This window comes from Vigna unguiculata, chromosome 3, assembly GCF_037176805.1.
Source record: "Vigna unguiculata cultivar grain cowpea cultivar isolate G323 ecotype 2 chromosome 3, ASM3717680v1, whole genome shotgun sequence".
NCBI lineage: Eukaryota > Viridiplantae > Streptophyta > Magnoliopsida > Fabales > Fabaceae > Vigna > Vigna unguiculata.
Window position 1 is genome coordinate 63,108,376 of NC_140794.1, and position 15,837 is coordinate 63,124,212.

General features: G+C 31.1%; 2 protein-coding genes across 3 annotated transcripts; both read left to right on the top strand.

The window, feature by feature from the left end:
• Positions 1-5,711: 5,711 nt before the first annotated feature.
• LOC114175664 (protein FLX-like 4) lies at positions 5,712-8,774 on the top strand. 2 transcript variants are annotated; one of them, XM_028060441.2, is made up of 4 exons: positions 5,712-5,939; positions 6,474-7,080; positions 8,172-8,311; positions 8,399-8,774. In XM_028060441.2, exons 2-4 carry the CDS (start codon positions 6,539-6,541, stop codon positions 8,608-8,610), a joined length of 894 nt encoding a protein of 297 aa, XP_027916242.1. In that variant the 5' UTR covers positions 5,712-5,939; positions 6,474-6,538; the 3' UTR covers positions 8,611-8,774. The 2 variants fall into 2 exon arrangements, with proteins under 2 accessions (XP_027916242.1, XP_027916243.1); XM_028060442.2 differs by having other exon boundaries at positions 5,749-5,939; positions 6,550-7,080.
• A 2,587-nt stretch (positions 8,775-11,361) lies between these two features.
• LOC114176265 (cytochrome c oxidase subunit 6b-2) lies at positions 11,362-15,446 on the top strand. Its single transcript, XM_028061247.2, has 4 exons — positions 11,362-11,410; positions 12,717-12,805; positions 12,887-12,968; positions 15,158-15,446. Exons 1-4 carry the CDS (start codon positions 11,402-11,404, stop codon positions 15,209-15,211), a joined length of 234 nt encoding a protein of 77 aa, XP_027917048.1. The 5' UTR covers positions 11,362-11,401; the 3' UTR covers positions 15,212-15,446.
• Positions 15,447-15,837: the final 391 nt, after the last annotated feature.

The window sequence follows — 15,837 nt, forward strand, 5'->3', positions numbered from 1 at the left end:
GAAAATAACTGTTTTGATTATTTGATAAATTTTATTTATATATTTAAGTGTCATTTTTTAATTGATTTTTTATTTTTTTTATTTTTAATATTTAAAAATTACTTAAAAAATGATACATTATATTATAAAAAAAATTGTTAAAATTTAGTGTTCAAACTATCGAAATCAAGAATGCCACGCCATCTTTCCCGCTTTCTACCCTCAATGATAAAATTATGTATTCACTTGTTCACACTATCATACCCACCCTCTTGCCATTGTCACTACGGCACTAGCTAGTAGTAACTACTCACCAATTATAAATACTCCACAATCCTTGAAGGCCTCTTCAGAGTTACTTTTCTTCATTCTTACTCTTGCACACTACATTACACACAAATGGCCGCATCTTGGTCGTCTTGTCTGCTTGCACTGAGTGGCGAGGAAGGCCTTGGGCCTTGGTGGAATTGGAGTTGGAATTGGCCTTGGTGGTGGCTCCGGTTCCAGTTCTAGCTCTGCCTCAAATTCAGCATCTTCATCTTCCAGTTCTGGCTCTGGTGGTGGTGGCGATTAAGGAATTAGTGGTCTACTGAAATGAAAGAAAATATGGCGTTAAGTGTTTTTAGTTTGTGTACGTAGTTTGCAGCAATATGTTTTTAATAAAAAAGTGAATTAATTTCAGTTTGAAACAGTTTCTATGTTTTGTTACTCCAACTCTCTTTATCCCTTTCCTTTCTACTTCTAATATGTAACGTCTAATTATTCATATATAATTAAATCAAATTTTAAATTTTTAACTATTTTTTCCAATTTCAGTAATTCGGGTATAAAAAATTTATTTGTTACTTTATTTTATAATCTTGTTTTGAAAAATTATTACAGAAAAAAAAATCAAGTAAAATATATTTTCTATTTTTATAAAAAAATTGACATAATTTAAATATGGTTGGTAAAATTTTTAAATTTGGATAATTAGAATCATCCACGGTAAAATAATAATGCTGAAAGTTTAAATTACTTTTCTCTTAAATATCCAACAGAATTATTAATTATTAACGAGTGACAAATTTAGTAAAAAGTCACAATAAATATTATCGTCTTTATTCATATGTTTTGAAATTTAATAGTTGATTGAGTTTTATCTCTAAAAAAAACTATTTTTTGAATACCCACTCTTTTTCTTACCCAAAACACAAGTTCACAACTAATTTAATATATTTTATCAAAACATAAATTGAATTAAAAATTAGTAAAACAAATGAAAGATGCTTGTATAAAGCAAGAAATTGTTGATTCATATTCTCTGCATAATTATCTAATGTTATATTATTAATGTATTTTAATTAACATGAATTAAATATTTTTTAGAATTCGAAATATAAGATATGACTAGGTTAGGTTGAGTAAAACTTGTTGTAGAAAATATTAAATGTCCAATTGCTTACGTAAAAGTATGTTGTGAGAATTAGAGATGTCAAAACAAGTAATCGGTTTGATCCGGTTCGACCCATCACGGGTTGATTACTTAGTGAGTCAACTCAACTAGACTTACTTATTAGCGAGCCAAACAAATTCGAACTCGATCTGGTTCACCATGAGTTGGTGGGTTAAATGGGTTGGTTCACAGGTTTACTTATTAAAAAAAATACAATTTTTTTATTTTTTTCAGTCAAAACTAAAGTAAAATTATAATTAAAATCTAAATAAACTTTAATACAATCCAAATAAAAAAGAGAATCGCAAAAATACAAATTATCTATGTGTTGGCTAAAAAAACAACCCAACATAGCCAAAATGCAAAACTTAACTTAATAAAAAACACTTGTGTGACCCTTTATATGCGAGTTGGTGAGCCAACCCGGCTCATCACGGATTCAACCTGAGTGAGCCGGAATCTACGTGAGCCGGGTCAAAAATCAACCCGTATTAAAATTTATAAAAGTATTTCAATCTAACCCGAACCCGTGATGAGCCAGATTGGCTCGCGAGTTCCAACCTATTTTGACAGCTCTAGAATCAAACTATGATAGTTGAATTATTACAATTTTGAATAGAAAAAATTACACCTAAACTATCAATAATAATTATATTTATAACCTTCCATTTTTCTTTTAATAGTCAAAATCACAAGACAACAAATAACATTTCATCCAAATACATTTTTGAATTCAATTATATAAGTCGGATAATTATTCTGGGTTTTGAGTATACATTTAAATATTTCATCAAATTATTACACAGTTGTTGTCCAAAAATTAGTATAAATATAGAAAATTAAAATCAAAATAACAACCTAGAAAAAGAGAAAAAAAAAGATACACATAAGTTTTTGACAGGTAAAACAATAAACTTTGATTTCTTTATAACTTTTTTCATAAAATTTCCAATGAGGTGATCTTTTAACCTAAACCTAGGTTTTTATTTTTTAAGAAAAAAATTGTTCAACTAAAAGAAAATATAGTCTATTTAAGGATCGAAGTTGAATCCTTTCATACAACAAATGATACTCAAATATCAAAATGGAAGGACTCAATATGATATATTTCTATACACTACTAGAAATAAGTGTTTTAGCGACCAACATTAGTGGTCACTATCTGCGACCGAATTAGTCACCAAATTATATTTATTGTAATCTGCGACCAATATAGCGACAAATAATTATGCTACTTAAATAAATTTAGTCAACGACTAAAATAGCGACCACAACTTTAAGTTGCAAAAATTTAGTTGCTAAAGCGATGACTATATTTATACAAATGGACGTAGAATTTTTAGCAACGACATTTGCAACTGAAATAAAAAATGTATTAGCGATCGAAAACATGATGGTCACTAAATATGTATTACATGAAGATTAGCGACTGAAAAATATTTGGTCGCTAAATATAATCTTTTTAATGCCTGAATTGGTGATTGAAAGTGCATTGATCGCTAAATATGGATAGTTTTATCGTTAGCAACCGAAAACTTGGAGGTCAGTAAATATTTATTACATGGTGAATAGCGAATGAAAATTATTTGGTTGCTAAATATAGTCTTTTAAATGTTTGAATCAGTTACTGAAAATGTTGTGGTCGTTAAATATGGATAACATTGTAATTAACGACCAAATTTGTTAGTCGCTAAATTCAATATTTTTTCAAAATTTCATTAGTTGTTAGTGTTTGGAGTTTGAAATTTAGGGATTAGGGTTACATGACTTAAGATTAGGGTTTAAAGTTAAATATTATATTAAGATCCGAAAATTTAATGGTTGCTAAATACGTATAATTTGTTGATGCTTACTTTCTTTGGTTAATAACAAAATTTAATATTAATTGGATTAAACTATAATTAATATGATAAATTTTATATCATCATTTAATATAAATTGTGATTACTAAAATTTTTTACTTTTGCAATTTGTTACTACTTACAGAAAAACATGTTCCCACTTAAACAAAACTTAAATTTTCATGGTTAACGTCAATTTCTATTCTTTAAATTTGATCAAAGGATTGAAAAAATGTGAAATTTGAAAATCCTAAATTTGTTTACGTCTGTATGACATTAATGGTTCCAATTCCACATGCCATGGATACATATGCATTGCATAATTAAAGAAATATGAATGGAGATCGAAAGAAGTCTAGAGTCGACAAAGAAAATAATGATTTAAGATTTAAAGTTTATAAAAAGTAACTATGAATCAATTTATTTGTGTTAACATATATAAGATGAATTGTATATATTTGATTTTCTCTATCTAAACATTTTAATACATGAATCTAAGCATATTAACATGTAAATCTAAGTCATTTACCTCAATTTAAGCATTCTATTTTAGCTTTTATAAAAATCTTAGTTTTCCTAACTTGAAATACGATTAGTGACTAGGATATCCTGTTACTCTTCAGACATAATTCATTCTTCTCTATTTGAGCAAGCATTAATGATTATTAGAGTGTTATGATACCAACCAATAATAAGTCTTGGTGTCCTTGCATACATTAAATATTACTCCTCATTAAATATTACTCCTCAGAATTTCTCGAAATTCCCCAAATCATATCACATTCCACACTTAAGATAAATTCACATAAATATATACACATACATTTCAAGTTCCAGTAACAACTAATGCAATATCAGATCCTCTAAAATGAAAGGGAATTATTTTATCCAAGTCTTGGTCGAGTCACTCAACAAGCACATTTTCACGATAGGCAAGAGGTGTACTCTCGACCAACGATTGCTTTCCCAACGAATTGACCACTAGGACTCCAGTGAAATAATTCCCTCATAATTTAACTAGTGAGTAGGACTCATCCAGCGACGCTTAAAACTAGTGAGCCCCTGATCCGTAACTCGCCCATCGAGCTCGTGCTCGCCCAACGACTCATGAATTAGTGAGCCATCTTTTTTACAGCTCGCCGAGCGACCCTACTCAACCAACGAGTCTGCATAATTCTGTTGATCAGAATTCTGCATAATTTGTGTGAATTCTAAACCTACATAATGGTGCATTTAAGAGTCCAGATGCTTTGCTACTAGAGACTTTCACAAATATTCCATTCATACCAAAGTCTCAGTTACAACAACATGCAATAAAAACTTTAAAAATATTGCCAATTTCACAAGCTCAACTTAAAATCAACAATCAAATTTGAAATCAATTCCTATACAGTCCATGTCACAATCAAACTAAGCAATTAACACCAAAATCAACATGCACACCAACTAAACAACTTCAAATTAGTTTTTTACCTGAATATATATTTCAGATGACTTAAAGTGTATTGAAATGCCCTTTTTGTGTCAAAGCTCACAACTCAACCTAAGAGCAGTACAAATATGATCAAGGAACATCATTAGAATCACTGATCAATAAAGAATCCTAAAGAAAACTCAAAAATCACATGCGTCTTATAATTGATCACATGTAAAGCTAAAAATAATTGACAGATAAAAAGAGTAAAAAATCAACGTACTCCATGGAAGAAACTGATCGAATATGAGAGCGTTCTACAAGAGTCACCGTAATAGTCTCTGATCGTCAAACAAATAAATGCATGAATGCAATAAGATACTATAGAGAGAAAGGAGAGATATGTCCTAAAACTATTTTCTAGAAAAATAGAATATTTTTAGTAAGATATTTTTATGAAATTTTAATTTATATAAAAACTTTTATTATTAAAATATTAATAGGATCCCATTATTTAAAATAACTAACACTCGTAACACAATATTTTTTAGGTTCTCATACATAAGAATATAAAATTTGAATAAAAATGCAGATAAATAAAAAAGAAAAAGAAAACGAAAGAAATTTTGCTATAATACATTAATCTCATAAAAATATATAATTATATATTCAAGAGAGTTTAGAGATCACCATCACAATTTTAGTTTTAGAATATGTTTGAAACATAAAAGAAGAAGTATTTAAAAACTTTATTTTACTTTAACTCCTGAAACTATTAAATGTGTCAGAACATTATCTATAGTAAAAAAATATTTTATATCATTAAAATGTAATGAAATAATTGATCGGTGAATTTTCTTTGTATAAACAATCACTAAATTCTGTTATAGAATAAATTGATTTATCTTAAACAAAATTCACGTTATATTTTAATGATAAATAAATAAGCATTAATATATTAAATACAATGACAAAAGCATACACAATTCAAAAGGAAATAATTTGATGTCAGATAATAAAATCAAAAGTACTATGACTAAAACATTGGGTTTCACTAGTAAATGGAAAATTTTATTTTGTTAAATGGTAGATTAATGATAGATGAGAAGAATGAAGGAAACCCGGGTCTTACATGTTTTAGTTTTAGTTTGGTTGGATTATGTTTTAAGGTGTTCATGAAAATTTCTAAATAGGAGTCTTGAAGGGGATTTGTGCGGCTTCTGCCTTTGTTCCGCATGGTGAAAAGGAGATTCGTGCAGCAGCCATAAGGGTAACCCTCTTCTCTTCCTCACTTCGATCTTTTTTTCATCCATTGCCGCATCATTTTTGGTTTAAATTAAATATTGAGTTTTCAATTTGCATCATTAACTTTGGTGGCGACCTTTTCGTTCCTTTATAGTTTTGCAATGAATTGTTAGTTTCTGGGTTGCTGGGCACTTGCCGATACGATTTTTGTATTAACTTGGGATTTTGATTGGTATTTTTTTTTTATTTTTGTGAAATTGAGCAACCTGTTGGTGAGTTCTGAAATGTTTCTTTCAATGAAGTCGTCCTAGTCCCAATTCATGTTTGTTATATGATGCATCACATTTGAAAACCTAAGAGGATACTGTAAAATTAGTGGCTTCACAGAGAAGAAAATTCTTAGATTTTGCAATGCTTGCTCTAACCTTGAGACCATATACTAATGAAACCATCTTTGGAGAGCAGTAGGAACTAATTTTTTAAGTTTGAAATTTTGTTCAATGGCATAGATATTCTTGTAGTGTCCTTCTTAATGGGTGAGGTGCTATTTACATTGCAGGTCCCTTGGGAGAGTTGGGTATTGATTTAATTTGCATTGGATTTATTAAGTTCATAATCTGATGAATGGCTGCTAGGGGCAAGGCTCCACCAACATTTGAGGGACGCTCTGTGCAAATTCCTGGGATGATGCGACGTGGTCAACTTTCTGGTTTAGGTTCTCATACTATGGAGTCCCTGCCTCCTCCTCAGATGTTGGAGAATAAACTTGCTGTTCAGGAAGCAGAAATAGAGCAGCTTTTAAGGGATAACCATAGTCTGTCAAGTGGACATGTGGCCTTAAGAGAGGCTCTTGTCGCAACTGCGCAGGATGTACAAAAGTTGAAGTCACACATTAGAAGCATCCAGACAGAAAGTGACATTCAAATCAGAATTCTACTTGACAAAATTGCGAAAGGGGAGGTTGATATTAGAGCTGGTGATAGTGTGAAGAAGGATCTACAACAGGCCTATGTTGAGGCACAGAGTTTGGCTGCTTCCAGGCAGGAATTGAGTGCCCAAATTCAACGAGCTAGTCAGGAACTGAAGAAGGTTAATAGTGATGTTAAGAATATTTCAGATTTGCAGGCTGAACTGGATGGATTAGTGCAGGAGCATCAGAGGTTACGGTAAGTATTGAATTCCACTGTGTGGCTATTTCTACCTTCATATGAATCAAAACTGATACTAAATTCTTCAGGTTATATAGTTAATTTTGTTAATTGTTATAGCAGGGTCTAGATTTCCCTGATGGAAACTAATATTTTTATCTGAGCCAATGTTGTTAAATAACCACTATTGCTTTGGGATAAGTGGCATTTTTCAGCTCCTTTGCCTTGGGTAATTTGAGAAGCGAGGGCCACTGTGGCAGCACCATAGTTTGGCCTTCTTCCATTACCATTGATAACGTTGATCTGTGTTGCCAATCCTTCCTCATGCGAAAGGCTTTTGTTGCTAATGATATAACGTTAAGAATGCCACACACTAACATATTATAAATCGAAGTTGCATATTTTGTACAGCCACTATCAAAATAAAAATAAAAGAAGAAAAATCATATAGAAATTTATTTATCTTGGTTTTTGCTCCAGCAAGAACCCAAAAGCTGCTGACAAGAATTATTCCTTTCATTTCACTATGAAAGTCTGTTTAGTTTGAGAAAATATCTTCTGTCTCTGTTTTTATTTGTTTTCACAATATAATTACAAAAATGACACATTATTTACATAAGGTTTCTTGTTTTCACTGTTCCTGTGCAAATATTTGAAAATAGGATGACACTTGTAAATACTTATGATTACAAGAAACAAAAATAAAGAATGTTTCTCAACTCAAGCAAGAAATAAACTTCGTAGTATCTGATTGCTTTCAAGATATGAGATGTTCTTTGAAGTGGGTATTGGGAGTGACATTATAGAGGAGTCTCCTATTGATATTGTTATATTTATGGTGAGGCTGTCATACAACGGAATGAAAGTTAGTTAAAAAATTGTATGATGGATTCCCCAACATTTGAGTATTTACTACTGAAGTATATTCAACATCTATCAAATCAAGCTTTAAGTCAGGCTTTGCTATTCATGGGTGCTATTGTACACCTAAATTCATAAATATTTGGTATTCGTTCCTGCACATCTTGGTGCATATTATCTTTTTTGCGGTTTGTTTCTCTTTATCTTGTAACTTATCTATTAATTCCTTTAAACCGGTTGAGTGACAGTGGCACCTTTGAATATGAAAAGAAGAAAAACATAGAGCTAGTGGATCACATGAAAGCAAAAGAGAAAAATCTAATAGCAATGGCAAGAGAAGTAGAAATGTTACGAGCTGAGATTTTGAATGCTGAGAAAAGAGTACATGGTAACTTTCTTGTTTTACTATGTTGTAGTGTGTTGATGCGATATTTTATACATATATGTTTGTGATGCATTCTTACTGTGTAAACAGCAGCTGATCTGTTTCGGGCTTCCACCCCTGGACACAGCAGTGGTCCATTTGTTGATGGTTATGGGAGAACTCATAGTCAGATGGCTTCTGGCCAAGGAGCAGAGGGTATGGTACCAGTTGGTGATAGCAATGGAGTAGCAGCTGTCAATAGTTCTGGAGTTAGTGGTGGTCTTTGGTCAAGTCCATACGATCCCTCAGTTGGTCGGAGGTGAAAGGGTTTTTTTTTTTTCTATTTTAAATCAAATGCAGCTTGAATTGAGGTTTTGATTGTAAAATACATGGGAACTGGTGGCTTTTTTCTATGTTAAATCTGACAGATGGGTGGTTTTATTTTTTGGTCCTTTCCATTTGATATAATACAATTTTTTGAATCAAAGCTACGAATTGAAGAGTCCAAAGGTCTGTCTCAAACAAAACTGACGGTAGAATGAATTGAATTTCTAGTCAAGCATGACCTTTTTAATAAAATAAGCTATACGAGACAGTTCTGACGTTTTTAGAGTGAAGATCGCAATCCTAGTTTTTGGAGTGCATATGAAACATGCTCACGTTAACATGTCGAAATTGTTGCAAATCACTATTGATGCTAGCAAGGAAACTCAAAATTTCCACGCCCTTGCATAAAACTTGACTTTTTAGATGAACAGTATATGTACAATCTTTCTGTCCAATAAAGATAAATAATTGTGGGATAATATAGTTGACTTGATGAAGAGGAATAAAGAGATAAGTAACTTTGCCTAAACAAATGTTATATGTAAGGGATGATTGAATAATATAACTCAACTTGTTTTTGGTTTGGTACTCAGTCATCTGCATTAATAAGGGTCTGAAGATATCTGCTTCCTGAGAAGTTCAATTTTCTTCTCGTGATTGTTGGATATTATCAGTAGGCTACCAAAAATTTATTCCGCTGATTTCTCCGAACAAGTACTAAAACTACCATGTAAAAGATCTGATAAATGAAAAAAGTTGGTTCATATATTTAATAGTCGAGAGTGACTTTCTCCTAAACAACATTTACGACTAAAATGGGTTGTTTTTCGATTACATATATGCAATGGAAAGAAATGGATGGCCCGACTCTAGTTTTCTCCATAGACCAAAAGTAATGAAGAAACAAGTTCAGATGTGTTTAATGAAGGTGTAAAATGTGGTCAAGAAAATCCTGTAATACTTTTTTCATTACAATTATAAGCATAATTACTTATTTGTTGCTCATGAAGTTATATTTTATATTTGTATACATTTTAGTTTTTAAGTGAGTATTCACCGAATATGAAGAAGAGAGCAAGAAAAAATATTATGAAAATAAATATTTTTAAAATTGTCACTACAATAGGTTTTTGATGTCTAAAAGGCTTAGATAATTGTGTCATGGGAAGGTTTAGATATGCAGGTTTGATCCATGAAAATTTGTGTTTTTTTGTTGAATATAGGTAGATTTAGAGCTTAAGGTATCTCAGCTTGATATTATTTGTTTAGTACGTGATTTTTCAATCGTACATAAGATTTATATAATAATCTTTAAATGATTTTAATGTCATATTAAAAAGTCTAACTTAATTTTAAAAAATTATATTTGTTTTTTTCCAAAATCAAGAAGAAAAGAACTCAATTCACAATTCATCAGAACAGAGCATAGTTTTCACCGGTTAAAATAAGCATCTCATACTCTAGTTTGTTTACATTGGATTTGTACCTCTTCACTGTGCACAAGTTCGGTACAGTTTTTACTCTTTTGTTTCCTCTGTTTTTCTTCAAATACGACATCATTCCCTTTTCTGCATATCTTTTGTTTCTCCTAGATAGTTCTGCATACCATGTTAACATCATTTTGAGCAGACATTGGGATTATGTTCATGTTTGGACAGACATTTTATTAGAATCTTGACTATTTTAATCACCACCACCCATCCATGCTCTCTTTTTATATTCTTGGTCTTGATCTATATCAATATGAACATCAATATGAACATGACCTTCAACTTCTTAGTCCCGCATGGATTAATTTTCATAGTACCTACCTCTAATAAAAGTCCAAAATTTTTAAAAGTTATATAATTATATATTTTTTTATCCTCTTACGAATAGATTCAACATTTATTTATTTTTTATATTTTTTTAAATTAACAGGTTACATGTAATTAAAATATTAACAATTTTTTTCTTTGACAATTCAATATTATATTTGATAAAATATTTAAAGTAAAATATATTTTAGCAAGACATATAATGAGTATATCCATTAATTTAAATTATAAAGAAAATAAAATAAAATTTATTATATTAATAAAAATTATATATATATATATATATATATATAAGTATTTTTTGAAGATGAGGATATAAATAAAAATTTAATGAAGACGGTACCTTTAGATTTAATTTCCATGTCAGTCACCTAAATGAGAACTGGAAGTGGATTTCAGTGTTTGGTATAATGGTCCAGGTGAGAAATTCAGTTGGTTTTTATTATAACTATTGCTTCCTGCATTTCACTATTATTAAGCGCACCCCTACAATAGCTCTTTTCAGCAAGGTGTTTTGAGAAACTCTTCTCAATATAACACAATACATGAAGGGATATTCCAAAAACTTAATTTCAAAAGTTATTATATGTGTCCGAAAATCCCATTTCAAAAAGTTTGTTCTGGAATTTATTTAATGCTTTTCGAAAAATGTATTCCAAAAATTATGATTCATTTTTTTTTTCAAAAATTTTGTTATGGAAATTCTAGAAAATTTTTTCCAAAATTTTTTCAGATGTGTTGTGTAATCTGAAAATCACTTATACAAAAGGATAAAAATGATCCTTTAAAAAATTTTAAAGGTGCACCAAGAAATTGTGAAGGTTCAGGGACTAAAAGCCTTTTACCGTTATGTCCATCGTATCAGAATTTCTAATTGGGCCTACTTTGGGCCCATGCGACTTGCTCGTTTACTATTTATTTGTTTAGTTGCTCTTTTCTTTTTGTTTTATTTTTCGATCGAGACTGACTCATGGCGGAGGTTAGTCTCTCTCCATTTTCTCCGACTCTGATTCTCATGTCTGAAAAACAAACTTCACCATTTTCAGCTGTTTCCCATCTCCATTTTTTTTCTTCTTATTTTCGCCATTTAAGAGTGCAATTTGTTATAATATTATTCGGTTTAATCTGTTATTCGGATCTATCGAATCATTTTACTACTGAATATTTATCCATACGACAAGAAATGAATTGCTTCTTTTCTCCTCTATGTGAAAAGAGATACATTTTGGATTTTATAGATTTGGGTTTCTGCTATTTAATATCCATATCGGGATTAAGATTGTAGAAGAGAAAAATGAGACTGTCGGGGGTGCCCTTTTTGATTGATAGCTTTAGGTTAAACCAAATTGTATTGATGTTGCCTCTTTTTTCGTGTTTACATCTCTTGAATATTTGCAATTTGATTCCTAACTTTGTAGTTTTAAAATGTTTTCGTGGACTAGGTGTTAATTGTTACAAGACTGATATAGTTATTCACTGGTAATGTCGATTCTGTGATCCCAATTCAAAATTTTAAAAAACCATAGGATGCAGTTGTGTAATTTGATTGACATCTACGGTTTCAGAAAAAAAAAATTAATTGAATTCATGAAGCCAACTTCTAATGGCAGGCGCTGGAATTCAGTTATACATTCTTCAAACTGGGGGACTTAAGTAGAAAATTTCGAAAGCGGAAGGAACCAGTTAAGATCGAAACACCTATTTGAACATCCCAAAATGTTTAAGGATCTACAGATTAATTGAGCCGTAGTTTTATTAGTTTGCTGCTTCTTGTAAATAACCAAACTTGTTGATGGTAGTATGTATATGCTTCCTTTTTAAGATTTTTTATTTTTATTTTTATTCCTGGTAGAAATGTTTGCTATCTAGTGCTGATTTGTTACTTATGATTGTGTCCACATCTTTGTTATTACATCGAGTCAACGGCATGTTTTTAGATTCTGATCGTGGCAGTTTTAGCTCACTGTCTAAATTTTGTTTCACTGTAATTGGCGGTATTGGACACCCCAATAGTGCAATTTACTTAAGATTCTGAATCAAGATGTGTTTTGTTCTTTGTTGTCATTCATATACGTCATTCTTCATTCATGAGTGAAGGAGGGTGGGTATGGGTAATATATTTTAGGCACACTTATTTCTTTGCTCAAAATCACCCTATGGCTTTCTGCTGCACTGTATACATTTTTGTTTTGAATTTGACTTTTCTAATGCAACAGGTTTGGTATATCCTGCAAATTTATAGTCTTTATTACCTTAACATAATATTTTTTGTTACTTCCTGCTAGATTGAACTAAAAACAGCACCAGCCGATTTTCGTTTTCCTACAACAAATCAAACCAGACATTGTTTCACCCGCTACATAGAGTTTCATAGGTGGATTTCCTGACATTGGCTATCTGGTTTCTGCGAAAGTGTTACATATAATCTTTTACTTAATATTGATTTTAATAACAGATGCTTGGCAGCAAAGGGTGATAACTCAGGTGAATGTGAGAAATTTGCTAAATACTACCGCTCCCTTTGCCCGGGTGAATGGGTAAGCAACACTTAGTTTCTTGGTTGACTTGTAACTGACTGCTTGTGAACTTTAATATAAAAATTGATGGCATACCAGAAATTTTATGATTTGCGGTGTTCAATTTTTGATGAGATTGATCCTTAATGTCTGCAAAATAACTGAATTCCCAGTGTCAGTGTGTACTCTCTATTTGTAATGCATGTGGATGTGGATTCTCCTTAACTTACATCATTCACTAATCCACGTTTTTACAAGTTATTATAGATCATTTTAATAGAGTTGTTTTCTCTATCAATATTTTGCCGATATATTGTATTAGTTTTGGATTTATGCCGTGTTTTTTTATTTATTTTTTAAGTCCTTTGAAGCTCTGTAGAGTCTATAACGTTCATTATTTTCTGTTTTCTTTTTTTTTATAGTAACTAAAAATACTAATGAATGACATTCTGGACTTATCAAGAGAAGAATAATTGGTGAATTTTTTTATTTTATGTTAATGAAAGAAATTAGGCTTGTTCTTGGGTATTCAACCTCCGATTGTGATTTCCAACAAAAAAAATCATCACTCATTATATTTGTGTCTGAAGATATACATACTTGGAATTTTGGGATTTAGCTCTTTTAAAGTGATAGGGTTTGTAAAACTAAGAATGAAAGAGTGTATCCACTTTAATCCAAGTTAAGTGTGGATATTCCCTTTATTACTTTGCATGTTTTTCTTACTCTGTAGGAGTCAAATCTGGAAGACATGACACACCGTCTTCAAAACCAATTTCATGCACTCTGATTGTGAAGTCTAAATAAGAACATATAAAGTTGAATAAATATGTACATTTCTGATATGATGAATATAGTTACTGTTTATTTGGTGGTTTAGTTTATGAGATATAAGTCATTCCCAACTACTCAAGAGCAAAAGAAATGTATACCCGAGTGACTCATTATTATTCGGTTTATACTAGGAGCCATTGCGTGACCATGCTCCTGCATCCTTGCTTTAAATGTTGAGTTTTAAAGTCAAGCTATATGCATTTGTGTATATATGTAAATTTTTCCTTTTGAAGACCCTTTTTTCCCTTGCTAGGATTTCTTAAGTACATACCTACATAAGTACTTCTTTGTGATTTAGTATATTAGACAGTTTTAAAGTAAAGTGATTTATATTTGTGTTTGAAGCTGACTAATGATAGCATTGGGATTTTTTTATCTTCAAGGAAGTTGTCAGCTTCTTTCACAAATATAGTAATCAATAGCTCAGGAAAGTAGAGTAGCGAGGCAGAATTGTGAAACCATTTTGGTAGCAGCTATTGCAATACAGTGATACTACTTCGATATAAGCTCCCAAAACCCATTTTTTGCCCCTGAAATAACTGTCTGATGGGTAAATTTCCAAGTCCCCTCTATTTCATTTTTGCTCCAGGAAACATATTCAGACTTGAAACCTTTACCATTCAAGAAAAAAACTACCTCCATTTACCTCTGCTCCTTCACACTTTTAAGGAATATTTTGTGTCCTCTGTTCTGTTCTTTTTTCTTCGTGAAAACTTATTATCTTGCATTCTACTATTTATTTTTATCTAATTTGTTGTATTTCTTTTCTGTTAATCTTACAATCATTTTTCATTTTTGGACTTAATTACTGTGTTCTTATTGCTCCTTGATTGGTGACCGTGTATGTTAACTATGAATTATTTATCTATAAATTTTGTTTGTATTATAATATTTAATATTTAAAATAGTGGTCATTCCATTTTAGGATTTTCAGAGTTGGCCAACATGGTTACTATGCCAAGAATACAGTTGCTTGAAACTAGTCTAAATGTTTTTTGCAGTGCCAACAGTCTAGTTGCATAATGTGAATAAGCGAAATTGGTTTAGTGATTTTTTTGTTTGTAAAAAGTTACGACACTTGTTTGTATATGTAGGTGGTCATGTTTGTTTTAGGAATAAGAAAGTGAATTTGCATGGTATACATTGTTGTATTCATGAAAATGCCCTCCTTTTCAATTAATCTCTGGACATTCCTGGAATTGATAAATATATTTTGCCCACTTCTGCATAAAACAATTTATATTTCTAATCTAGTCACAAATTTAATAGATTGGTGGTATACCACATGGAGGTCGTTAGTACAGAGATTCCATGATGTGTATTGGGTGAGTTTGCATTTCCCTTTTTTTAATTTTTTGTGGAATATACTGTGGCAGGTTGAAAGGTGGAATGAACAGAGGGAGAATGGGACTTTTCCGGGACCACTTTGAAATCATGTGCCGCTTGGATATCCTTGAGGCATGAGGAGTCTTGAACATTCTGTTGGTTTATTTTCTTCAGTTATATTTGGTTGAGTCATTGTGAATAAGGCAATTTGTGGATATTCATCACTTCGCAAATGGCTCTAGCCATTTTGCTTTTGAAGTTGATATAATTATTCAGGTTGTGTGCCGCTCTGTACTCTCTTTGTTCAGATCATTAATTTTAATATTAACAATTAGTAAACTCTATCCTAACAATGGATTATCGTCCTCTAAAGGTGAGAAAGTGTAAAAGGTGTGAAAGAGTACACATTCATCCTTCTTTTTTTCCAGTTTAAATTAAGGGTGAAAGTCCTATCAGTTAACCACCTTACACATTTTTTTAACTTAGTTTTAGGTATCCTATTACAGTCCTCTTAATTTAGGGTAAAATAGGAAAAAAAAATGAACTTGAATGTAAGTTTTGTCAGAGTAATGAGTCTGACTATATTGGGAAGTGATTGCGTAGACATTTTTTAAACTAGTTTTGAATAAATTTTTTCACCGTGAATTTCGTACGACTTCAGATCTTGATCCATTGCGGGTACCTTTGGTTAAAGAGATTGAAAGGAAGGTGAGATGTTTGGTATAATAAG

Bases quoted from the DNA above. Each gene is read 5' to 3' on its own strand.
- LOC114175664 (XM_028060441.2), top strand. From the start codon at position 6,539: ATGGCTGCTAGGGGCAAGGCTCCACCAACATTTGAGGGACGCTCTGTG. The intron at 7,081-8,171 runs GTAAGTATTGAA...GTTGAGTGACAG, and splicing joins CAGGAGCATCAGAGGTTACG to TGGCACCTTTGAATATGAAA. The intron at 8,312-8,398 runs GTAACTTTCTTG...CTGTGTAAACAG, and splicing joins TGCTGAGAAAAGAGTACATG to CAGCTGATCTGTTTCGGGCT.
- LOC114176265 (XM_028061247.2), top strand. The intron at 12,806-12,886 runs GTGGATTTCCTG...TTTTAATAACAG, and splicing joins CGCTACATAGAGTTTCATAG to ATGCTTGGCAGCAAAGGGTG. The intron at 12,969-15,157 runs GTAAGCAACACT...ATACTGTGGCAG, and splicing joins CCCTTTGCCCGGGTGAATGG to GTTGAAAGGTGGAATGAACA.